At 40.9% G+C, this 25548-nt stretch overlaps 1 protein-coding gene across 7 annotated transcripts in view; it reads left to right on the top strand.

Moving 5' to 3' along the window:
* The window catches only part of LOC114059465 (E3 ubiquitin-protein ligase RNF144B-like), an 88094-nt gene that overhangs the window by 58928 nt on the left and 3618 nt on the right, over window positions 1-25548 (top strand). For 5 of the 7 annotated variants that reach the window (XM_027887938.1, XM_027887936.1, XM_027887940.1 and 2 more), the window contains 4 exons: window positions 445-633; window positions 7832-7955; window positions 13254-13358; window positions 25092-25296. In XM_027887938.1, the coding sequence (XP_027743739.1) occupies window positions 469-633; window positions 7832-7955; window positions 13254-13358; window positions 25092-25296 (599 nt within the window). In that variant the 5' untranslated portion in view covers window positions 445-468. Of the gene's footprint in view, window positions 1-444; window positions 634-7831; window positions 7956-13253; window positions 13359-21537; window positions 21599-25091; window positions 25297-25548 lie in introns of all 7 variants that reach the window. The other 2 variants (XM_027887942.1, XM_027887941.1) reach the window with 2 other exon arrangements.

The following is a 25548-nucleotide window of genomic DNA, read 5'->3' on the forward strand; positions in this document are numbered from 1 at the left end:
TATATCTGTGCACATATGAATCAGTTAATTTTTTTAATTAACAATTTATTTTCCCAAATAATTTCCCTGCTCCTAGGACTTTGGTGAGAGCTCTGACCACTATGCTGTTGCGTGTAATATGAGTAATGCCCCATCTGTGTGAGTTTTGGTTTGTGTTTGGTTTTTTCTTTAATTTGATGTTAAGCAACCTGACTAAAGTGCTTTGTGCCAGCAAGATGAATGTTCTCTGAGAACTCAGTCAAGTTCAGGTCTTTCGAGGAGGTGGGCTCTCAGTCACCTTCTTTATAAATGTTGGGTGGCCTGAAGTGTGAGATTGGCCCTAAGATGTCAAGAAGTACATTTGGGTGTGGTGGCACTGTTATGGGTCTTAGATGTAAATTCCCAGGTCAATAGAATTGACTACATGGCTTGTGTAATGTTTCAGCTATCAATTTCTCTTTCCAGGCTGAGCGGACCATTAATGACTGAATGGGCTCTCCTGGGAAGGCTTGTCCTCACACCATGACAGCTGATGAGTCAGAAGCTGGAGAGCTAGCTCTGGAGCCTCTACTCACTTGCAAGCTATGTCTCTGTGAATATTCCCTGGATAAGATGACCACTCTTCAGGAATGCAGCTGCATCTTTTGTACAGCGGTAAGATCTATCAGTGCCTTTACATTACAGCAGCAGGGTAATGGAAGATAGAACTGTGAAATGGGATTGCTTGTCTTGTACAAGAAGCATATGTTACCCTTGCTGACAGAGGATGCTTTCCCAAAGAGCATGTGGTGTTAGTCTGCCTTGCCTTATTTAAAAGATTTCTCTGTCATTCTGCTTTTGAAAATTCATAACTCCAACAGATGGTTCCATAGCAAGTAATAATAAATCCCAGTAATAAATTGGAAAAAAGATGCATTTTAAGACTGTTGGAGAACAGACACAGTCTGTATGTGATCTCGGTATTTATTTTTTTCTGAAGCAAAATCTTGAAACATCGTAGGATAGCTGTGAGGTTTTGTTTCCCTGTTATCATCCTCTGAGTTCTCAGAGACCTTTCAAGTTCTGTAGTTAACTTTTAAGGACAATCAAAAAAACCTAAGCAAAAATGAACCTTGGCCTATTGAACCTTTGCCTCTCTGCAGTCTGTGCTGCAGAGATGTTGCCCAGGTCATGCATTGCCTATAGTTGTAAGTACAGACTTTCTGTCCTGCAAACTCAGATCAAATAAAGCTGGTGGAAATGATAAAGGCAGAGGCTGAGTGAGCTGATAAAAGCCCCACAGATAGTAACAGTTTTCTGGTCTCTTTGTCAGCATGAGAAAATGGGTGTAGTTTCTCTGGTGATCGTGACTTTGATGTGGCTGACTAATGGATTTTGGAAAGAGGTCAGAAGTTACTGGAGCATGTTGTTTTTGTTTGTTGTTTGGTTTTAACTCCTGAATAAATGTACTTGGCTTTAGTTTTTTAACAACAAATTGTGGATAACCATCAGTTGAGTATGTTTAAGTTTTGTCCTTGGTTGTTTGAACTCCTAGAAGAAATTTGATGCTTGTGAAGCTAGCTTCACTTACGCTGAATTCAGCATAACTTAAATAGGATGAAAATCTAGCTGTGTGCTTCAAGAAACTAGGGTAAGATTGATTAATATGCATTTCAACCTGACCTTCATGAAGTTTGTTTCCCTTACTGACTTCCACAAAACATTTTCGTATTTTTGTTTGTAACAAAAGTTTTAAGAGCACATACCTAAAAGAGTAGGTATGAACATACTGCTTTAAATTGAAAAAAAAAAAATTAATGAGGAAGTTGATGCTTTTACAGTGGTCCCATTCTTCTCTAAGAACTCAGTGTCTCTGATTTAATATCATTAATGGCACATTAACTCAGTATTAGCTGGGCAGAGTAATCCTTCCGCCCTTGGAGAAAGGAATGTTGTTGAGGCCTGTGCCAGGAAGAGCTGGACTCTCTACTGCTCCAGGACACTGGCCAAAGGGAGAGGTTGGTGATGGCTTGGAGTTGTTACTGTCCTCACCTGTTCCCTGTTGGTGCCACAGCTTCCACCCCATCCATACACCCCTTATCTGGCCAGTAGCAGGAAAAGCATCTGCTGTGAGCTTGGTTCTCCAATGCCATGACAGCGGCATGGAGAGCGCAGTCAGGGTTGTTTGCCATCTGTGCAAACTTCTCTGACTTTGTCTGAACCAAGAGCCAGCCATGAGTGAGCGCCGAATGCAGCTGGGAGAAGCCTTTAGACATGCTCTATTTATTTCAGTGGGTGTAATATGTCTCGACTGTGCTCATGATCCACGTCTACCCTTTGTCTGACTGTTGTTTTCTGTGTCTGAATGTCCTCCCGATGGACGTGTCTGCGCTGATGAAATAGAGACACGTGGAACTCGCATCCTGTAACAAGAGGAGTTCTGGAAACTTGTAAGCTGGCTATATGGCTTTCTGTCTTCAACCCAGAGCAGTTTCTGGGAGGTCACATGAATTGCTTGCTTGGGCAGCCTCCATAAAGCAGTGTCAGAAGCAGCTTGACACAAAGTGCCTCGGTGCTGGGGTTTGCAAGGGGATTGCTCAGGGCACAGCCTGTGCCATGCCCTAAATTTCCTCACACTCATGCCAGGCCACCTTCACACTACTCTTAAGACAGATGTTGGGGTAAGAGTGCCAGCTGTGAGCTGTAGTATCGAGCCCATATCAGTTTTTTGGCTAACAATGCTTTCAGCTTGTATAGCTTATTCTTATTTTCTATCACTAAGGTTAATTTTAGAGATCCAAGAGTAGTATTATAGTTGAAGAATAAAAAGGCTTGACATGGACATGACAGGTTGTGCTCCACTGAGATGAAACTATTAGTTTTGTTAATTTTTCATTCTGTTACTTTTTTTTTTCCTAACAGTAACAGTGATTCTACAACTATTATTACTTTTCACTACAGTATTTGTGGCTGTAGAAATATATGGAAGTTGTTACTATTTAGATATCTGCAGGGGTGAGATTATATTTCCTTTTCATTTGTAGCCTGTAACACCAAGGCATTCGAATGAGTTAGAATATTGTACAGCTATGTTTTCAGCTTAGAAACTCTTGCAATAAACATCATACCTTGTAAAAGCTGTGTTTTAGCCAAAGTAAGTAAACTGTGTTTAAGAAGGTGTATGCTTGCATTTTGGTGGAATGTTGCTAGCAGTACAGGAGTTTTTCAAATAGCTATAAACATTTTTACTCTCTCTGTTCAGGGCAGAAAAAGCAGATGGTTTGCAGAACACACTTGCCATCTGACAGTGGTCGCCCAGCCAGGTCTGAACAGGCCTCAGCTTTGTATTTCTCAGCATTTTTTGCACTTGTTGTAAGACTCCACTGGGATGTGAGATAAAGCACACATTCACACATCCCAAGAATCTGGAAATGGCAATAGTGCATCTGATGACTTGATTTCATTGTGTTTGGATTTATATTAGTTTTGATTGAAAGGCTGGTCTCTGAAGAGGGTGGGCAGGGATGTGAGATATAGCTTATCTGCAGAAGTTTTAGAGGACTGCACTTTACATTATTCAGTTCATTTCCTATACCTGTAAAACCTTTGCAGAGTGCCATGCTGTGGTGCACTCTCTCACATACTGATCTTCAGCAATATATGTATTGCTTAAGCTGCATGGTTTTATGCTACTTGCCCCATTCCAAAAAATGGAAGGGGTCTCATCTGTTCCTCATACTGCTTGTCTTGTTTGTTGTCTTACCACTCATCCTTGTATATTTGGGGGATATCCTTCTTATCAGCAATCCCTTGCGTTTATCTTGTATTGCAATTTTTTCTTCCTTGCATATGCAACTGTGTAGGTTTTCCCCCCTGTGGTGGTCACGGTGCTTACATATGTACATAAAATAATTAGACATTGTGTCTGACTACACCATCACAGCGTTACCGTATGTCGGTGCATTTATATCCAAAGCACACTAATATTAATTACATCCTGAATGATCCACTTACAAAATAATATTTTGAATATTATACTTATTTCTAATCAAATTTCCTACATTTGCTCTTCTTCCCACCTTTTCAAAACTTGGCTGAAACTGGGAAAATATCAGGGAGAGACAATGAGTGGTAGGATCACATGCAGCTCGTGTCCTCTTGCTGGAAGTGCCCTGGTGTCTAGCACAGCATAATTTACCGTTTGGAAGCACTAGTGAGGAGTGCAGGACTAGCAATAATATTGGAAATACCAAGGGCCCTGTGAAAGGCTCTGTGAGAATCTGTAGCCTGCAGGAAGCCATGGCAGTGAAGTTTTAGCTTTAGTGTGGTAAGATTGCCCCGGTGGTGATGATGAAAGAGAACCAGTGCAGTGCTGTTACGAAAAAGGTGGTCTTAGGGGGTCAGTAAAAAAGCTGATGTCAGCTTTTCCCCCACACACCTATTCTTTTCGGTTTTGTCTTTCCTATTTTTTCCACTACTCCTAAGCGTTTCAGAGCCCTGATGAGAGCCAGGTGAGCAATAAATGGCATAGCTGCTGTTTATGCCAAGTAGCAGCTTAAATCCGTCTACCTTGTGTGTTATTTACTGGTGCAGGGTTCGAGATGCCGAAGACAACATGTAACAAATTGAAAACAGAAGATGCTTTCAAGTATGTTACTCAGTTGTCAGCACAGGTTTATGCAGAACTAGCATGATTCACCTTTCTTTTTTTCCCAAGCAGATTCTTTGTTGGGTCTTGTATTTCTGAGAAGTGTGTGAGGCAACTGGGTTACAAACATGCCAAACGAACGGTGATCCACCTGTTTGCTGTTTTGGTGCACACAATAAAGTCAAAATGAGATTAAACTTAATGTAGCCTTAAATGCAGCAGTCAGCGTGGAAGCCCAGGTAACTTCTGCGCTGTCTCATGCTTCTACAAGTAGAACATGTTCCAAGGACATTTGGAGAAAAAAAATTTCTTCTTGTAGCTATGTGTTACAGCAAGGCTAGGGCTAGAAAGTGACTAAAAAGGTTCTTTTTGCTGCTGTGGACATTCTGATGCCCTGGGCAGCTGCCTGCCTGGCAAGTCAGGGTTTTGGGAGGCTGCAGCTTCTGAGAGAGGCTGCTGCCAGCTACTTTCGCTAGAGGGAAAGGAGAAACCCTTACAGAGATAGGAGTGTCTCTGTTGGCACTTCATCAGCAGGACACTCTTGGCTCCTCTGCTTTCCTTAATCTTTTTAAGAGCAGCTGTGTGTTGCCCTGCCTCCTTTGGGCGGCTGAATATTGACATTTTGCCCTTAGTGTTTTGAAGCTTCAGATTGCTTGTGCAGGGGAGCACTGGAAAGCTGGAAAAACTAATGTGAAGGGTCATCAGCACAAAGCATGGGCAGAAAAAGCCTGAGAGCAGAGGAGAGAGACTAAGTAGATCAAAGACAAGAAGGAGGCAGATGACAGAGAGTGTGGGATACCTGCTAAGTGGAGCAAATGTACATGAATAGTCAACTGAAAGGCTACTTACTAAAACTTTAAGTCAGGGAATATTTGGATTTGCCATCATCTAGCCAACACTCGGTTTTAGTATCCCTTCTGTTTCTTTGTGCTAATTTTCAAGACAGTGTTTTTTCCCCCTTTTTTTCCTTCTCTCTCCCCCATCCTGGGAGACACCTGCATGTGCTCATGGCTGCAGCAGAACACTACCTTCTCCTCTTCCTAAATAGACCTTGTGCTGCAGTGCCCCACTTACTTTATATAAAGCTCACCTCAGGTTGTTTTCCACTTCCAAGTGTTGACATTTGGGATTCTTTTTTTTTTTTTTTTTTTTTTTTTCCCAGCTCAACATTTGAAATGTTCCAGAATATTTCCTTTAAAGTTATAAAAAAGAAAATTCCTTCACCTGCTGATACTAGCACTGAACACACGACACTTTTATAGCAACCTATATTTAAAGAACTTCCTGCCTGCATTTCTGTGCAGAGTAACAGCAAAGGCAGAGTTAGTAGGGGTACCAAAAGAGAACAAATGTAAGCTATGGCCTTTTGAGGGATACTGCAGTTCAGGAAGAGGGGGTAGATGTTTTTGAAGCCAATAGAGGTGGCAGCCTCTGGGTGATGGCCAAGAGAAGATGGGTGAGGAAGAGGAAACTAACATGTTAATGACAGCACTGCATTGGTGAAGTTGGTTTTCTCTTCATTTAACCAACGAAGAAAAAGTTGTGAAGTAAGTTGTCAGTGCCTGGAAGTGCTACAGTTACTGAGCCAGAGTGTGACACAAGCCTTGTGGTCATGTCAGTTTTGTAGCTGTCGGTAAGGCCAGGTTTGGCCTGATAGAGAGTTTTGGCAAAAGAAATGATATTTGCAGCTGGTTCCATTTTGTGAAGGGTGAGTTTCTCTGGTCCTATCCTCTGGTCCTTTTCTGGTTGGTGGTACCACTTCATGGCAACAATTACCGGGAACCTATCCTGATTTACTGAAAGGCTGCCAGGATGTGGTGGGTCATTTGTAAATTCATTTTAGATTGTCTTTCTGAGCAGAATCTATCGCCATTGGTGGTAAATATTTTGAGACAAGGCAGATGACAGTATATTTCTCAAATACAGTTGAAAGGTCTTATAAAAATATGCTTGTGGAACAAGAGGAGGCCACTATATTCTGGTCCACTATCATGTTTGTTTGATGGTTTAACTTGGCCATGACAAAATAAAATGCTTGCTAGTGTTGTTATTCCTTCCCTTATACTGAGCCACGAGCTGGCTGTATGTCCTCTGAAGCTACAATGGTCTTTTTTAACTTTCTTTCTTTTTTTATAAGACTCTTATGTGGCCTGATCTTCTATCCATTTAAAAGCAACCTATTTATCACTGCATCTGGTCCTTAGCAGGTAAAATATAGACTGGACAATATGGATATTTCATTGAACTTCTGTTTCTCACTTTAAACTGTGCCTATCATAAGTTTATCTGGAGCAAAATATCTGTGGTGTAGTATTTAAAAACTTTCTTTAATTGGAAAAGCCTCACTTTTTTTTCCAAGTGCAGTGCAAATGCCTCCAAGCTAATTGCCAATAGACTTGATTCATCTAGTTTTGAGAGCTGTTGAGAGATACTGAAGAGATCCCAGGAGTTCGATTACCACACATTGAAAGTGACTGGTCTGTTTTAGAATGGACCAAATGTTTTAGACCAACATTCAGCATCACAGATGTCATGACAATGATGAATATATTATTAAACATATTATTGAATATATTATTAAACATGTAGATCTGTCATACACACTATGGGTACTTTTTAGGGAGATATATTTATAAACATAGCCCAGAACTAAAATGATAACTAAATGCCTATCTGTTGATCTGTTCTGAATCATAAGACACTAAGGAATGTCTTCTGAAAAGTTAAGTCTTCTCTCCATTCAGAGTATTTTTTTTTCTGCCCTTCAATTATCAAATTCGTAAAACGGCTAAACAAAACCAAATACAAATCAATACAGTCTTGAGGACAAATCTGGAAGAGAGATTCAACATTTTAAATCAGTCCTGTGGGATTTTGAGATGGAAACTTGAGTTTTTCCTAATTTTTCTGAAATGCAAATTGTCCTCAAGTTAAATGTTACTAGGAAGAACCTTCTTGTGCTGGCAAGATGCCTTCAATCATTTTGTGCATTTTCACATTGCATGTAGATCACGCCCTAGTACTGGGTGAGAAATACTGTAGATCTATTCTTTCCCTTTCTGTAACTGAATTAATGACAAATACTCTTGTTTGCCCTGTACCAGCTGCTACACAGCGGCTAGCAGCAATATCTGTGGCATTTGACAGGAAAATAAGCCAGTGCATTTCATTTCTTTCTTCTTCCTATCCATCCCTCTGTGTTTCTTAATAAAGATACCTGTTCAGTTTTGTCACATCACAGATGAGGGTCTCCTTTTATGCTCTTGCATCCAAACTAATGAGGCTGCATTTTGGGAGCTGAAGAGCTGCAAGGCGAATGGAGAAGAGCAAGGTAATAGAACAAGACCAGGTACTGGAAAAAGCAGCATGTAGGAATGATTGAGATCTGTCTTTTGTCTTTGATACATAAGTTATCTGGAAGTAGATTTGAATAGAAACGTAAGATTCACAGTGAGAGGGATATAGTGCCTTTGTCACATCATTACCTAGCAACATAACACTGAAATTATACTTTGAACTCATGATAAAATGCAGAACTGTTATGGTTCCTTTGCAGACTAAATTTGCCAAACAGACATCTTTTTCTTGGTCAGTACATTAAAAGTCTCCCCTGTAGACTATACTAGGGGGAAAAAAAAGAAGTTGAAGTTAGAGCAGCATGCAGGAGAAGTGTTGAAATGAAGAAGCCATGAATAGCCTGAACAGAGTTTTTTATTCCTGGAGCTCACAGCTGACCTTAGAAAAACTGTTGAAGATTAGAGGAAGTGTTCATTACTGAAGAAGGAATTTTTTATATTATTAGTTTGTGCGTTCCTGGATTAGGCTTTTCGGTGTTTATTTTAAAGATGCCTCCATCATGTTACAACATATATACTCTTTCTACAAAGCCTTAGCTCCAGGAGAGGAATGTGTGCTTGGAGCATATGTAAGTATTTGTCTAAATCATAATCTTCCTTAGGAGTCCTGCAAGATAAAAAAGAAATGCATATATGTCGCATGATAATTTGATCTAGGTACTTTACAGGCCTTAACCTACTATATACTCGTGAGCAGCATTTTGTGAAGTAGGTAAGTGGATATTGATCTTGGTTTTTTGAACAGAAGAAGGTGATGGCCTGAAAGGCAAAACCAGAATAAGAGGAAAAAAAAAAAAAAAATCTTGCCCCAAAATGCTTAAACAGCAAATTATTGAAAAAAAGGTGTCATTATACATTATGAATCTCAGGCAGAGAAAAAAACTGCTTGGAGTGCTCTTTTGACTGAAGCTGACAGTATTCCAGCAGCAGTAAAATGTGCTTGGCAAGCCAAATCATCACTAAAACGTTCTGTTACATGTAGTGAGTTTTACTGGTGGAATTACATTATCACATTTAAATCGATCCCTGTTGCTTGAAAGCATGAGGATTTTGTTGTATATCCCAGAACACAGATATGTACATGATATAGTTGCTCAGTGGGGAAAATCTGATTAAACTGATTAGAGTACACTTGCAGATGTGGAAGTTAAAATTACTTGCCTTGGTGTCTGTCGTTTATTTGAGGGGTGAACATAACGGAGTCAAACCTCCAATTTAGTCTGTAGTCAGCAAGGTTCTAACCTGTTCAGCAAGACATCAGTGGATTTCTAGTTGGTTGCCTCAACCATTCTGCCTTGGCTATGTGACACATTTGTGGAAACCTTGCTGTACTAGTAAGAGGGTCATTGTTGATGACTTGCTCTGGCCGTGGAAAGTAAGAACATGGTGTTACTGTCACTGTAAGCCACAGGTTCTGTGGTGAGGCCTCTCCAGCCACTGACTGCTCTCCGTGCGCGAAGGTCACCACACTGTGGGAAATTGGTAGGAGAGTGAGGAGAGTGTAGCCCAGGGTGTTGAGATCTCATGATTTTTGAACGTTAAGATCAAGATCCTTTCAGGGAACACTTAATACCACAGAAGGCAGAGTATCTTGATCTTTCCTTCACTTTAAAGAGCAATTATGTAGCATATGAGGTATATGCAGTTTTCCTGACATACTGCTGATTTTTGTAGATGAACTACACAAAAAAATGTGTATTCTCCATAGTGTTGGAGAACATGCTGCTGCGAAGGTCAATTATGATTCATTATATAGACACTGAAACTTCTTTTCATCCCGTTTCTGGATTGCGTATTTTCTATACTCTCAGTTGCCACTTCTCAAGTAAGCAGCTAAATTAGTAACTGAGCTGTACATAATAGTAAAACCCCTCTAAAACCACTTTTGCTGTTAAAGTGAAGGCATATTTTAAAGTTTTAGCGATTTTCCACTGTTTCTTCTTTAGTGCCTCGAGAGAGAACAAGAAATTCCCATCTTCATTCGTGTACATACTTTGGTAAAAAGCTTAATCCTGCGGTGATAAATATTAAATGCTTTCTTTGAGTTTCCCAGCACCTTTAAGTCCTTCCATCAACTTCTTGAATTGTACCCGCAGCAACTTCTCCAAGCACAGAAAATCGAGACAAAAGACTTCATACCTATGAAAATTTTTTAACAGGGAGGTTTTCTGGGAAGTATTTGAAGATCCATGGCAATGCATAGCACAATTATGAAATCTCTCCAAGTCACACTCTGAAAGCACAGCACCCTCCTAGAGTATCACAGACGGCTTTGGTTGCCTAACTATCCTCACCTACAACCGAACAATGGGTTAGAAGAGAAGAACAACACAGATGCATTAGCAATCCTCATAAACCTCTGTTCTCCTTGCTTGGTACCGCAGATGACTCAGGTACTGTGTATTGGAACTGATTGCAAAATCCATACAGTGGATCGAAGCTCCTTAAGAGCTTCATGCACATCCTCGCACGGAAGGGTAATTGTCAGTGCTCCGAGCTTCTGTCCTGGAAGTCTAAATTAAGAACAAGCCTCTGGGCTGCTGCTAGGCCTGCAGTAACTTCTCAGGCTTTGTCCTACCTCTGTAACCAGCTGACCTGAGCTGCCCCCAGAATACAAATCCACTGTACCGTGCTGTCAAAACAAATTACTAAATATCAGGCAGCACCACACAGGAGACAGAAGCCAGGATCTTAACAAAAGTAAAAGGTTGCTCTCTCATGCTTGCTGAGGAATTAAGGCAAACTAAATGCTTTGGTGGAAGGGAAACATTTGCCTTTCACCAAATGCTGCCCGGAGACTTGATCCAGAAAGTAATCAGGTCTCCCATGAGGAGACAGAGTGAGATGTGAAGAGACAGAGTGAGATGTAATGAGACTCTGCCCCTGTATCTAAGAAGTGCACTCAACACACAGTGCGTGCAGGTCTTAGGAAAGGGACTCAGGGGGAAGAATTTTATGTTTACATTGTTCATGGTGGAGGCTGGGGACAGGTACAAACCAGGGAGGAAATTTGTGCAGAGAGTGAGCACTTGCTGAACTGTTTCTCCTGTGGTATGGGCTGAGGCATGTGGACAACCCTAGGTGCTGAATGAATGTGGGGCTGCAGGAGGAATCTCCATCTGCATCAGTAACGGCACTGGGAGTCACCCTGGGCTCTGAGCACACTTTTTTTGGCTTTCTCTGTGTCACCTGCTGCCACTGCCCAGGCTGTGGTGGCAGCAGATGTAGGCAGGGCAGCTCTGGTGTCACCAGGTCCCAAACACCACTATGGTTATGTGCCTTCTCCTGCTTGTTGCTCACTGCTCTGTGATGGAGCTGTGTGTGCTGTTGGGGGGATTTGGGCTGGTGGTTAAACTGACTTTTTATAAGCACTGTGCCTAGATGCCTTTGGGAGGAGTGGGTGAGAAGATGGAACAGGACTCTGAGACTGCTGTTTGAATAATAGAAGAATAGCCTCTGGTTAAATTTGGGCTGATAATCCCTAGTGAGCTAATACTGCTTTTAGTTACATGATTTCTTTTTTGCTTCACCATCTCCCTCACCTCCCACGTACTAGTTGCACCATCAGTTCCTTAGAACCTGCTCTGCTGCTTACTTATGGGTGTGCATGCTGGATCTGAATCCATTAGTGCTTAATGATCTAGATATTTAAAGCTTACCAGGTAGGTTATACCCTTACATTCTTCTACTTCAAGTATTTACAAATGAAATGTAAGTTAATTTAAAATGCCACTAAGATAAGCTGATTCTACTTGCTTGAACTAATATCTCTGTGTAGTTCATCAGAATTAACCAAAACATGTGGATATGGATATTTCAGTAGAGAAACAGACAGAATAATAAGGAAACCTCATTTCCATTTGTAGAAGTCCTAATTATCCTGACAATTAAGAGGGAATCAGTTTTCCAGTAAAAAAACAAATGAGGAAATTTCTTTAATCAGAGCACAATATGCAAGGACTTCTCAGAATACTTCAGACTAATGCAGTCTTGAATGTTAAATGCCTGTACATAAAGAAATAATGGTTTTGAAGAGTCCAGGGATGCTGATGCTCTGAAAGGCTGTGATTTCCCCATAACCCACCTGGTAGCTTTTGAACTCCGTGCCTGTTCCAAAAATTGGCAGAGAGACAGAGATCTCAAAGACATGTTTCACCTTGACATATTTCTTGAAAACTGGTGGGAAGAAGTCTGCAGTACTGGGAAGGAGAAGGAGAGGTTTTTCACATGATCATGAAATATAAATCTGTAGGGAACAAATCTACAGGAGTCCTGTTTTTTGTAATATATGTTTGTTCTCATTTACAATAGACTATGCAAGAAAAATCTGTCAGAAATGCGTGTTTTGTTATTTTGTTAATGGTGATTTGCAATTGATTGTATGCTTTGTCATTATTTTGAGGAGACTTTGTTGTTTTGTTTGGTTCAGAAGTGAGCTTACTTATTCACCTGTGCAATTTGGGGGTACAATTCAAGCACTGTTCTTTGGTCCATTGCATCAGTTTTATACCATGATTTTACTGAAGACTCTATGATATGTGTTATATAGAGAAGCTGAATACATTTGAAACTGGCATGCCAAGTAAAGTATGGGGAAAACACAGGGCTATTTTTCCTTGGAGTGGAGAGGTTTTTGTAATGAAACAATTTGGAAACATTCATAAGGCGGCCTCCATGCTGTAAATGGACTTTGGAAAGAGTAGAGGCTGATGATAAATCATGGTAAACCACGGAAATCACTTAATCTATGTGGGGGGCTGGTGAGGGGGAAGAACTGATGGCATCGTGTCTTCTAGGGCAGATTATAACCTCCCAACAAGGTTATAAACCCCCTTCCCCTTTTATGCAGCTGAGAACAGTAGTCTCTTTCTTGTAAATGAGGTCTCCTTCAATGAAGACTGTTGGCTAAGAGTCTGAATTAAGAACATGGGAGGAAAAACAAAAGAACAAAGCCTGTTTAATTAGGATGAAAGAGCCCCCCCCTCTAAATCCTCCAATATCAGTTTAGCAGAGCATAGGGGTTGTTAGAGCTGAAAGGTCTGACTTGCTGACTTAGGTAAACGCAATGCTCGGCAGATGAAGTCATGCATAATTAATTGTTCTTTGTTGCATTCTTTCCAATGTAATGACTTGTAGCATTCAAGCTTATAATAATTGATGCTTTCTGTGTACCAGAGCTTCAGGACAGCCAATTAAGGCAGTGGAGGTGGTAACTGTGCAGCATCTCTGGCATCTGTTAGTTACCAACTTGTGTGCTATAACCTTTTTTTGTTTTCTTTACTTGTTTCCAGTGTCTAAAACAGTACATGCAGCTGGCAATTCAAGAAGGCTGTGGCTCTCCTATCACATGTCCAGACATGGTATGCTTGAACCATGGGACCCTACAAGAAGCAGAGGTATCTACACTTTTTTCTTTTAAACATAAATCCCCCAAATTATCTACATAATGAATGTGATCATACACTTTTTCATCCCTTTAATTACCATTAATGAGCTTTTGGCAAGAAGCCTGACTGACAAGGGGAGTTTAAAACAAACAGATGTTTTTCTCCTTTTTCCCCTCCCTCTGTGCCATGGGGAAAGGTTTACTTGGCCTCTGGACAAGCTCTGAATTACCCATGCAGGTGACTTAACCAGAGTACCCTGTATCCCAGAATTACTGAGCCTCCGTTAGCACTGCCAGTTAAATCATGCTTGATTTGACTGCAAACACTGAAATTCTTGCCTCTTTCTTAACTCAGGAGCAAGAACTCAAAGTGATGGTACACAAGGCCAGAATTTCTTTGTGTGTGCTGAGACTGGGCTTCGACAACCAATTTGCAGTCCAATATAAATATGTAAGGATCTGTAGTTGTATAGAAAGAAAAGTATCTGCACAGCATTAGGTGGAAGTAGGTCTTAAGAGATATCTTTGCTCTGAAGGCAGATATGGGAGAGGCTGAGAGCTCAGGAGCTAAATGAGATTTAGGCAGAGCTGTTTGCACACCTGGCATGTTCACAATCTCCCAGGGTAACTGGAAAGTTCAGTTTGCAAGTTAAGGCAGAGAAACTGGAGAGAAAACATGCTCCTCAGACCTTGCTGCAACGATTGTCACCATGGGGTTGTAGGTGGCCCCCACCAAGATGTCCAGTGGCCTCCCAGCAGTTTTCCAGCAGCCTCCTGACAGCCTCAGGGCTGGTGTGAAGTTTCTGAATTGGGCTCAGCGCCAAACCCATGACATGGGGAAGAGCTGTTGGCAGTGTGGCAGAACCCTCATACATGCCAGCTGTTCTGTTCATCTAGAACGACACAGATAATCTGCTGGCAAATCTGACACTGCCCTGTAGCTATTCCTGCTTGTTTTGTTAGGCAGGAATGTCCCTGCTGGGGCTGAGAATACAAGCTGAGAAAAAAACCCCAAGAAAATAGGTGGCGAAGGGATTTTGGCTGGTTTTGTATGCTCTCTCAGCATTTGGTTGCAGGAATAAAATCAGGGAGAATTAGATCTCCATCCCTGAACCGAAGAAAAGCACTTTGTCTTCTGGGTTCCCTTTAGCCCTGTGTAAACAAATGACATAACTGTGGCAGAAGTATATAATTAGTGACAGTGTGATTCCCGATACCAAAAATGTCTTTTACTCCAGAAAAATTCAGAATTTCCTCTCCAGCATCCATTTCAAACACTGTGCTCAGCATGGGAGTTGCAGCTATGTTTGTTATGGCATGCAGGCATATGGTGGAGCTTTTTTTTTTGGCTGAATCCAGCTACTGTGGAAAGTAGCCAGCTGTTTCCCTCTGCTCCTCTTTCTACACAGACATAGAGAGGGTGTAGCAATGTCCGTCCCACCCTTCACACCAGATTGGAGGCATCTAGCCTCTATCAAAAATGCATTTTTAAAAGAAAATTAACAAATGCTAGGAAGAATTCTGCTCTGTTAATCCAGGGTTATGATGCTGTGGGAATTAAGAGAGATATATTTTCCCTTAGTAAAGCAGGAGCATGTTTCAGGGCATGTATAAATGGACCACTAGCTTAATCCTCGGGTGTTTTGGGGGCTGAAAGCAAAATGACTACACAATCCAAATGTGCATTAGTGTCCCAGGGATGAATTAATGTTCTGACACTCCCTTTTGGTGATGTGCTTGAAACACAAACCTTCTACCTGAATAGCAAACAAGTCCCCAGCCTGGTTAAAATTATTGCTTGTGTATTTTAACAAATACCTATTTCTTTAAAGAAGAAAACCACCCAGAAAAAAGCATGAAAAACAGAAAGAATAGATTGACTCTATTAACAATTTGCAAACATGTAAACTGTAGATTATGTATGAGCACTCTGTATTCCTTTTTCTTCCTTGTAAAGGCTGTTCCATGTGAACCTGGGCCTTTTAAAGCTATTATCTAAAAAACTAGAACCCTATCACGTGGTAGAGAATGTGCTTAAACATGGCTATTGTTTGTCATGGAAGTACTAGTTAGAATTACAGTATACTCATTGCACACTCTCAGACTCGTGGTGTGAAAGTATGAGGCTTCTCACCTCTGGAGTGTCTGGATGTTTGTTCTCTGGCTTCTGCCAGGGCAAGGTTGCTCAGCGTGATGATACTGTGAGGAATGACAAGTTACTTGTACTGGGGGGGGAAAAAAAGTCCTTTTTCGCCTCTGTGATAGCATCAGTGTTTTGAAAAGGTGTGTTTTTCATGTTATGTTCATTTCAGACTATGCTATGACTGCTGTTTATGAGGTATTGTTACAGTTTGGAGAAAAAAATAGCGGTTCAAACTGTCTTTGTCATGGACATGGTGTTAAATTGGTTCCTATACTTTGGGCTAAATGCTCTTAATGATAATAGCTAGCGCAGTTATTTTGTTTGCTTTTTAAAGTGCCTTGTGCCCTAGCCTGCACAAGAGAGATAAAGGTCAATTTAGGCATAATTTGAAGTGAAGGAAAGTCTTTTCACTGATTTTCATGCATTTTGGATTGAGCTTTCTTCAAGAAGGAACCTGAACAGTTAATAACAAAGCTTATAAGCGCTTATATCACAGTATAGCTATGAAAGTTTCTCTTCATCCCTCTCCAAAGGTCCTTTTTCAAGGTGTGTAACATTTCTTCAGTGCTTTCCAGTGACCTGTTTGTCTTCATTTAGACAAACCAGAATAAAGTCTGGTTTAGCTTCTCAGTAAAGTTTTTAAGAGTTTAAGTCTAGTTTGGCACTAAATTATTAGAGCTTTTTCGCAGGTCTTGCCTTGGTTCTGCTTCATGTGCTTCTTCTGTTGCTTTTGGGGGATAGAGTGGGGCAAAAACTCTGGTTAACATTTTAAACAAAGAATAGAATTTCTCTTTTGTATATCACATGAAGAAATGATCAAGTGGGAATAGCAGGAATGTGTTTCTCTAAAATAGTTGAATATTTCTTCAGTGTCTGGGGACTAAACTGCTTATTCATAGAGTATAGGAAACTGTGGGAATTAAGGCTTTACTTTCAGTCTCTGTGTCCCTATGGACCCAAGAAAAAAAATATTCCAGGTTTTTATTCTTGAAGTGCTTAAAGTGAAAAGTCATCTGAACCAGGAAATGGTACTTTTCAGTACTTTGAAAATATGTTTGCTGAAACTCCTCTGTTTTTTTTTTCCTTTTTTTTTTTTTTTTCCCTTTTTAACACAATCTAGTTGAACCTGGTATATTCCCCAGCAGGTGTTTTGTTGTTGTTGTTTGTTTGTTTGCTTGGGTTTTTTTTTGGCGTGTTGACAAATAGTGCATTCAAACAGAAGAAATTGTTCTGCTGGAGTGCTTGAAATCAAATGCAATCCTAGGTCATAACTTGACCTATTACAGTTAGATAGCAGCTGCTTGTAGTATAGCTGTCTTTAAGCAGAAATAAATGAGGGGTAGTTGTGGTAAGGCGGTGGTTTCGGCTACAGGCTCTGTTTCAACTAGCTGGTTACACAAAAAAGAAGAAAGTTTAAAAGCAGTCTTGTTAAATGAAATGTTTGTCCTTTCGAGCTCTAATGGTACAATAAACAAAGATGATTTGGATTCCTTCCTGGAAGCAGAAGGTAGAAGGAACATTTTAGGTTAATGCAGTTCTCTTAAATCGTGCAGACTTCTTCTGTCTAGAATATTCCTGTCTCTCTTGGGAACTTGCTCCATTGATTTAATTGGACCAGTTAATACCCCTAATCTAAATAAGAGGTAATTTATCACAGTTTGAAATGGTTTTGCTTGGTATGAATCCAGTCACCAGTGTAAGCTACAAGCCAGGATACGTCTCCACTGCATACAGGGGTTTCTAATGCAATACTCACTTGGATAATGTCTAGGGGATTATGCTTTGCTCTTTCTGATTTGGATTAAAACAGTGCAGCAGTCGGTAAAGGAGGTACTGATTTGGGCTCTTCTTTTGCCTCTTAAGTTTGTCGAGAATTACCCCTTGGCCTGTGTAGTGCAGATTCTGCTTATTGTCTCTCTGTCTGTGTAAACCCAGGATCTACACCAGTGCTAACCTGAGAGAGGGTTGTCAGCACTTTGTAAAGTGGTGCTGGGGTCACTTTGTACAGTGACCCAGATCTTAGAATTCTTAATTGCATTATATTCCATAAATAGCCTACTGGGAGTAGGTTTAAAATACCAGTTTTATTTTTAATTTGGAAATTGGTTTACATTTTTCTGGTGGAGAATGAAATGGTAAAATGAGAAGGAATGTGAGAAAATGTTGCAGGCTGACCTATCTTTTTCAGGGTAAAAATAAAAATGTTTGATCTTATTTACCCATTTTTAAATAAAATGAAGGGGAGCAAATGAGAGCCTTAATTTTGTTTTTATTTGTCAATAAATAAGAGAAAAGCTTCTTAATGGAGAAAATGAATAATTTAGTATTTCTTAATGACTCTAGTGAGCATGGTAGCTGATGAAGAAAGCTATGGGTGTAATTTCTAATAACAAAGAGATTGAACTCCCATCCTCCTTTCAAAAGCAAACCACAGCCCCTGCTGAAATTCTTTTAGACTGCTTGCAAAACGAGGTAGTGCCTCTGTGAGTGGGATTTTGTCAGAGGTGGACAGTGCCACTCTTTTCAAACTGCTGTTGCTGCTGCCAGTGCAGGATCTGCCCTTGCTCCCTGCCTGCTAAAGTGAGAGGGAGAAGCCCTTGTCCTGGTGAACTTCCCTCCCTTGGCATTATCAAGGTTTGATTCATATGGGTGTGAAAGGAAGTAAGATCTATTCAATTTTCTTGATTGCCTCCTTGCATCTCCCTTAAAAGCCTGAGAATAGGTGGAGCAGTGATTTTCCCTTTCCACTCTGGTAGCCAGTGCTTAAAAACAGGGGAGTTGTTCTTCCTTGGGTCCTGCTTGTGGCACTGCCTGTAACAGTTTGCCCCTGTGTCAACTGAACCAAATTATTTTGAACCCTTTCATTTTCCTTTCTTTGCTCTTCTGTCTTGTGTAGTAACAGCATCCCTGGTTACTGTACCACACTGGGTGATCTTTTTGGATGCTTGGCAAGGGGCCAGCTGGAGCCTTTTGTGGTAGTAAGCCTTCAAAATTTTTCTCCTTTCCACAGATATTTTTACTACCAGTGAGTGCTGCTGTTCTTAGCAAGAGGTCTGTTGTGTTCTTGTGTTCAATAACAAAAGTACTTTGACTGCAGATGTTGCTTACAGGGTGTAGAAAATCAGAGAACTTATTTCAACTCCTAACAATCCGATAAGCCTCAAATCAAGATATTTTCAGGAGAGGAGAGTCCTTGCCTATAATCTTTTACTAAAATCCCCAATATTAAAAAAAAAAATAATCCCCCAAACTTGTCTTGTAGCATTTCTTCCTCCATTGATTTCATAACCTAGAACAAGAAACACCTTCTTTCTGGCGTGGTCATGGTCTTTCTCTTTTGGCCCTTTACCATCTGCTGGGCTGCCAGTTTGCTGCCTCCCCAGATTTCTGTCCCCTGGCCAGCCCAGAGATGTTTGTGGTTGTGCAGGAGAGGAGGAGAGGAACGGACGCCCAGGTAGGGCTCAAGGAGTTTCCTGGAAATGAACATTTAGACTGACGCCAAGTAGGAGGAGATGAACACCAAATCCCCTTATCATGCTTATGGCTGTCCTTCTTGATTAAGTGTAAGTGAGATTAAAAGTTCACTGAGGAAAGGCTTTGCTGTTTTGTTGTGTTTCTTATGGGGACCTGATACTCATGTTTCTTTCCCTCTTTCCTTCTTTCTTTCTAATTTTTTTTTTTCTCAGTTAAGTCTGTGTGTACAGCTTTGATGTGGCACTGAATTCACGCAGCAGCAAATTGTGCATCCTTTTCCTCATGCCTAAAGACACTAAATCTGTGAGAGGCTTTGGCTCAGCACCTCTCAGGTTGATGTCTGTGTGGGTGTTATCAGGACCTGGTCTTTCAAATCCCGAGGGAGTCATTGCCAGGCTGTATGTGATCAATACCAGAGCTGCATACAGAGAGGGGGCAGCTGAGCTATGAAGAGGGTTTGTAGGAAGAGGAGGTGAAACCAGTAGGGAAGGCTGGCATGGTAAACTCAAATTTTCCATAGGAGAATGGGAGGCTTTCAGCACTGACTCTGCTTCCCATTGAAATCTACAATAAAACTCCTACGTCTGCTCCCACTGTAATCAAAAAGGCTGATTTTTTAATGCATGGGAAATTCTAGGCTTGATAGAACTGCTCTCGAAAAAATTGTTTGTTAAAAGCCAAAGCAAGCACAGAAAGACCCCAGACAACTAAACAATTCACTTGAGTGGCTCTTACAGCATTGAGACTTGCTGTTTTAGTTTAGTCCCAATGAAGGAAAATTTGAAGTAGTTACCAGTGCTCACCCAGCTAGAGGAACTCACATGGCTCTTATTGTTTTCCAAACTATTCAGATTTGAAGCTGCTCTGGGGAGGAGTGGGAAATACTGAAATAATGTGCCTTTGCTGAAACTGCCAAACTTCACTCTTTTTACCGATTTCATTTAATTATTATTTATTTTCCAAGAGTGTTTTAGCCGACTTCTGATGAACAGGTGAAGAGTTTCCCAGGACGCTCTCTGTGTTTTACAATCATATTAATGTAATATTGTTTCATATTAGGAAGAGTTTACAAGCTGAATTCAGAAACTGAGTGTGGACAGTATTTTGACCCTCGGCAGATTTACTAGACTAAGAATATACTCTGTAAAGATTTGTTCACGTTTCCCATTTTGATATTAAATCCTTTGACTTTTCCAGCTATAAGAATCTTTTAAGCACCTTTGAACACCTAAATCCTGACATAATTTGGATTCATTTTTGTATAACACTGCCTTAGGTTAAATAAATGAGCCAGGCAACTGCTACAAAATGCAATGTTGTGCAATCAAGTCCAACTGATTCGAGATCTTAACATAAAATTTTCATATTTAATAATACAAATGAATTTATTATTTCTTTTCTTTTTTTTTCCATCCATGAAAGGAAATGTGTTCACAGCATGGTATGGAATATATACTGGATTTTTCTTATATTTCTTCTCATGAATAATGTATCACACAACCCAGAAGGGGAGCAAGGGTCAGTGTCCACTTCACTGAAGGCAAATTTTGCCTTTTACAGTAATCTGAAGGACCGTGGTGGGATACTGGATGAGAGTATCCCACTGAATGAGGGCCCTTCACTTCAAAGCTGTCAGTTCTACACTGCCTCACAGTGCTTCAAATGATCAGGTCTTGTATTAGTATCAGTCTGGGTTTATTTTCAGTAAAAGAGAAAGATGTCTTCAGTGCTGGTACAATATTACAAATGGATCAGACAAAGAGAATGATCCCACATTCTGAATCCTACAAATATATAACTCCTGTAATGTCTGTGAAGTTTCTTTTGAATCCCTCCTTACCCTGTGTGGAGGTTTGCTTATTAGTTTTAAATAGGGCATTTGGTTTCCTTACGTAGACTCTTAATTGGAGATTAGAGCATTTAGCCTTTTAGGCTGCTAGTTTAATTATGGTAATGTGTAAAGTGTATCAGCAAAGCCTGATTGTCTATGCCAACTGAATTTGTTATCTTCAGTCCAGTTCCCAATAGGCTGATGTGTGTCTAAGTCAAATTCCAACAGCAGTGGCATTAGCTGCCTCAGCCCACATCCCATAAAGTGAATGCAAAATGGAAACCAGACTGGCTTTTAAGTTCCTGAGAGCTAAGTGACCCCCACCATTAAGACTGGGAGACATGAATGAAGAAACATTCATTTGGGCTGTATTCTTGTGCATGAACAACATGCTGCAGTCTCCGAGGCTGGCAACGTCACCCTTTGTTACATTAAACCGATATTAAACCAAAAACCCTGAAGTAAATACTGAATCCAGAGAGAATGCTTTCCAATGCAAGATAAGAAAGATGTGGGCTCATCTACTAGGCTGTGTTGCTGAAATAGGGGAGGTCAAGAACTGCTTTAAATTTTGGTGAAGGAAGTCAAGGTATGGAGGAATGAGGTGCTGAAAGCAAGCAGGAAAAAAAAGGTGAATTTGAGAGCCAGCTCAGGAAAGCAGGTGTGTAGAACAGCATGCTTATTAATTTTTTCAAGTCTGTGTTTCTAATGCTTTTTCTGTGTGTTTGTTTCTCATTTCAGATTGCCTGTTTGGTGCCTGTTGACCAGTTTCAGTTGTACAAGAGGTTGAAGTTTGAACGAGGTGTGAACCTTTTTGTTTCTATTACCTTCCTTTTTGCAGTGTCAGTGGAGGTAACACTGCTACATACTGCAAAGACAAAGCCTGTTGAGTGAGTTAAGGAAGAGACAAAGATGTCTTTTTTTTTGAAACAGTTTAAGAGCAATCACTAGGTCTCACTGTGCTCCACAGACAAATTTCAAATTCTGTCAGTTTTGCAGAATCAACAAAGAGGCGTCTTACTGAATTATTAGACTTTTACTCAAGCTTGTGGGCAACGCTTTCAGACTGTGAGCCTGAGGCTGCATTGTTCTTCCTGCAGCTTGCTCATCCTGGGTCCTTGAGGTGGTGGTTGTACTGGTAGGAGTGCTAGAGGCTGGCGCAGGGCAAGGCACATCCATAGGGATCTTCAAAACTCCTGGACGAGACATACCCTGAAGTGCAACGCAGATTTTTGCAAGCATCGCTGAAAAATAGTTTTTCTAATATAGAAGCCTCGTGTGTGTTCATCTAGTATAGCTGTTTTTTCTTTTCCAGAGGAATAACGTGTCCCCTCATTACTGAGTAAAGCCTATTAGTAAAGAAATTTGAGACTGACGGTCTCGCTGGGGCCAAGCTTTCCTATTCCCAGAAGTCGGCCTTCTGCACCTGGAGATGGTTCCTTGCCAAGGCTGAAGAAGAAACTTGCTAGTCAGAAAGATGAGATCCCATTCCTGCTTTTAAAGACCAACACTAATGTGAAAGTCTCAGCTGGAGCTGCAGTGTTTTTCAAAGGATTCACTGCATGGTAGTTTGCAGAGTGGTGTGTTTGGGACTGATCTGCCCTAACTCTGCCTGTTTTCAAACTTTCCTTGAAAGACTGTATTTATGTGCTTGCTTTGCATGAATGCTTAGATGCAGGTGGACTGGGAATGTGTAAGACAGTGCAGAGGTTTATAAAAATTAGGCAAAGTAATGCACTTGAAAAGATGGTCATATAGAAGAACATATAGGTTTCTACAGGATCTCATCTGACATGAATCAGATGAGTGCATGACCACAAAGTACAAAAAATTCAAAATGAGTATGATCAAATATGCCCCAGAATTCATGGGCAAGTGCTGATTGTAGGCACTTGGGCCAAAAAAAAAAAAAAAAAAGCAAAAGAATTCCAAACTTTGCTTTCATTTTTTATTCCTCTCTCCTATTATACCACCTTTGCATTTATCCTTAATTCCTTAGCAAGTCCTTCTGGTTCCTAAGCCCACTGGTGGCTTATCTACAGTCCTAGACAATGGAAATCAGAGCTTGTTAAATCACCCTATTAAAGGGTTATGGAAGAGAGACATTCTTGCAATACATTAATCTGTCTTATGTAAAACCTTTGTTAACTGAAGACTCTGAAGCTAACATTTTCTGGTATCTCCTCCTCTATAACTACCCAAAGCTGAACTCATAATCTTCTGTCCAACTCACTGTTACATTTCTTTCCTTTTTTTTTTTTTTTTTTTTTTTTTTTTTTTTTTTTTTTTTTTTTTTTTTACTGTCTCCCACACACAGAAGCCTGAAACTTGTCTATTTTTAAAATCCTCCTTCCCTTTTCTTTCTTGCCTTAGTCTGAAAAATCCTCCTCCCCTTCTGCTATCTCTCTTCATTATGATTCTAGGATCTGTCCTTGCTCCTTTATGATGAGTAAAACCGGTATCCAAGCAGCAAACCTGGACATAGCTTTTTGCCCCAGCAGCAAATCCAGCTTACTGATGTCTGGGAACAGCGATTGGTGCTAGCTAAAGCTCTGACCTGGGCACTCAGCACTAATACCAGCCCTGGCTGAGACCTTTTGCCCAACCTGGATTTAGTGTTGTCCCCAAGGCTGACCCCATTTTTGGACTCATCAGTTGGACTTGGCTTATTAGCTCCTGCTGGCTTGAAGCTCTGTTCTCAGACCTGAGCCTTACCTGGCAAAGCCTGCCTGCCCTGACCAATGCCAACACTTGTCTGACAGTCTTCTTCTGCAGCTAGCAATAAACATTGCTGATGACACCTGCTGGGGACAAATTCTGACCTGGAATCTGCCCAGGGACTTGCGGCAGCCTGAGATCTGTTGTGTGTCTTGTGTCTTTGTCAGCCTTAGCACAACCTAGCCGTTTTCAAACTTACCCCTCTCCTCCCTTAAAAGAGGGAGGTGCTAGGGTGTCCTTCATGACTTTTGTTCAGACCCTTTTCTCTCAGCTTTATTCAGCAGAGATAAGGACTTTTTGCAGAGTGCACTGACAATATACTGTTCTCTTGTGGGTTTTGTGTTCTTAAAATGCAAATATTCTCAGGCTTTAAACAAGCTTTCTTATATATCTATATCTTCTCTGCATCTGGTTAGGCCTGAGCCACAGAGCTTATGTGCAGAATATTTTAGTAGAAGAAACAGGAATTGCTCTATGTCTATTAAGGATGGGGCTGATGTCAGCCCCTATCAGAAGTAAAGAAATAGAGGAATAGTATGTGGTTAGGACACATGCATTATGTTTCTGTTTCTGTGACAATTGCCCAATAGGCTGAGTGGTGGATGATGAGAATCTCCATCTTATGCCTGACGGAAATGTAGTCCTTTTAAAAAGTTCCTAATATTCTGTGAAATAGAATCATTGACTTATCCTTTCAGTGAGTACCTCTCACTGAGACAGAAATTGTTTTCATCAGGGTACTTACTGCATTTCCCTTGTCTTCCTCCCACATTTCACCTGCTTGCTCACCTGTTTTATGAAAACTGCCTGTGTCCCTGCCTAGTACTGGCACTGTTTGGGAAGACTTTCCTCCTGAGAGTGGAGTGCATTGTGGCTGAACTGGCTGTAGGGAAGCAGAGGAAAGGATTGGAAGAGATATGGCCGTAACCAAAAGATGGAGCAGCTTGTCAGAGCAGGACGATAGCCTCTCCCATGTTTTTTGGCTGAGTCTTTTTTAGATTTTTCTGGTTTCATTTGTACTCCATGATAAACCAAACTGTATGAGCCAGCATGGATTGCAAAACACCATCTGTAAGTTCTTTGTAAAATGGAGGAAGTGGGAAAAGAGGGAGTTTCATCTCATGCATTACATCTTGCTGCAACAAATTGCTAAAAAACAGTGAGATGCACAATCCAACTCTCCTCTTCCCAGTATTGTCAAAACCAGACATCCTGTCTTTCACCCAAAAACAGGATAGGAGAATTTAGGTTTCCAAAGTTGAGTATTTTAATAAGTATCTGCAGGACCCACAATTTATCTTAGGTTTGTATTTTGGACCTCCCTATAAAAAGGCAAAGAATATGCTCTGTGTAGTGTATTTCTATTCTTGTGATGGTTTCAGTGCAGTTGACTTAGCAGAGTACAACTGCAGACTTACCTGAAGAAGAGTAGGCTCAAATGCCCGTGGGCATGGGCGTGGAGCGCTTTGGCTTCCATACCCAGTTCCAGAATTGGGTCTTGTAAGCCTAGGCACATGTCACTGGAATGAAAAGGGAGCTATATAAACAGTTTTATTTCTCTTTCTGTTGCATTTCAGAAGTGCACCTGGACCCCCAGAGAACATGGTGCCCCACGGCCGACTGCCAAACGGTGTGCCACATTGCACCAAGCGAGTCTAGAGCACCGGTGCCGGTGGAGTGCCCGGTTTGCCATCTGACGTTCTGCTCCTCTTGCAAGGAGGCATGGCACCTGCAGCACCTGTGCCAGGAAAACCAAACTACTGCAGTCCCAACTGAGCAGGGGTAAGAGGGGAGTCGTTTGGTTCTTTTTGTCACAGTGCCTCACGTTAGGTTCATGGAGCGACTTACTTCTAAGTCCATAAGTTCATCTCTGAGGCTCTCCATCTCTCCCAGTGTTTCTTAAATAAAATTCCAGTCTTCATATTACTTTAAATGATACATTTTTTTTTTTAATACTTCATATTATTTGCCTATTTGTCAAGCTTGAGTTGCGACTGATACTTCTGAAAGGTGAAGCCCTCCAGGGCTTTGTAT

This window comes from Empidonax traillii, unplaced genomic scaffold (assembly GCF_003031625.1).
Source record: "Empidonax traillii isolate 1590-97213 ecotype Southwest subspecies unplaced genomic scaffold, ASM303162v1 scaffold225:size1387458, whole genome shotgun sequence".
Lineage (NCBI taxonomy): Eukaryota > Metazoa > Chordata > Aves > Passeriformes > Tyrannidae > Empidonax > Empidonax traillii.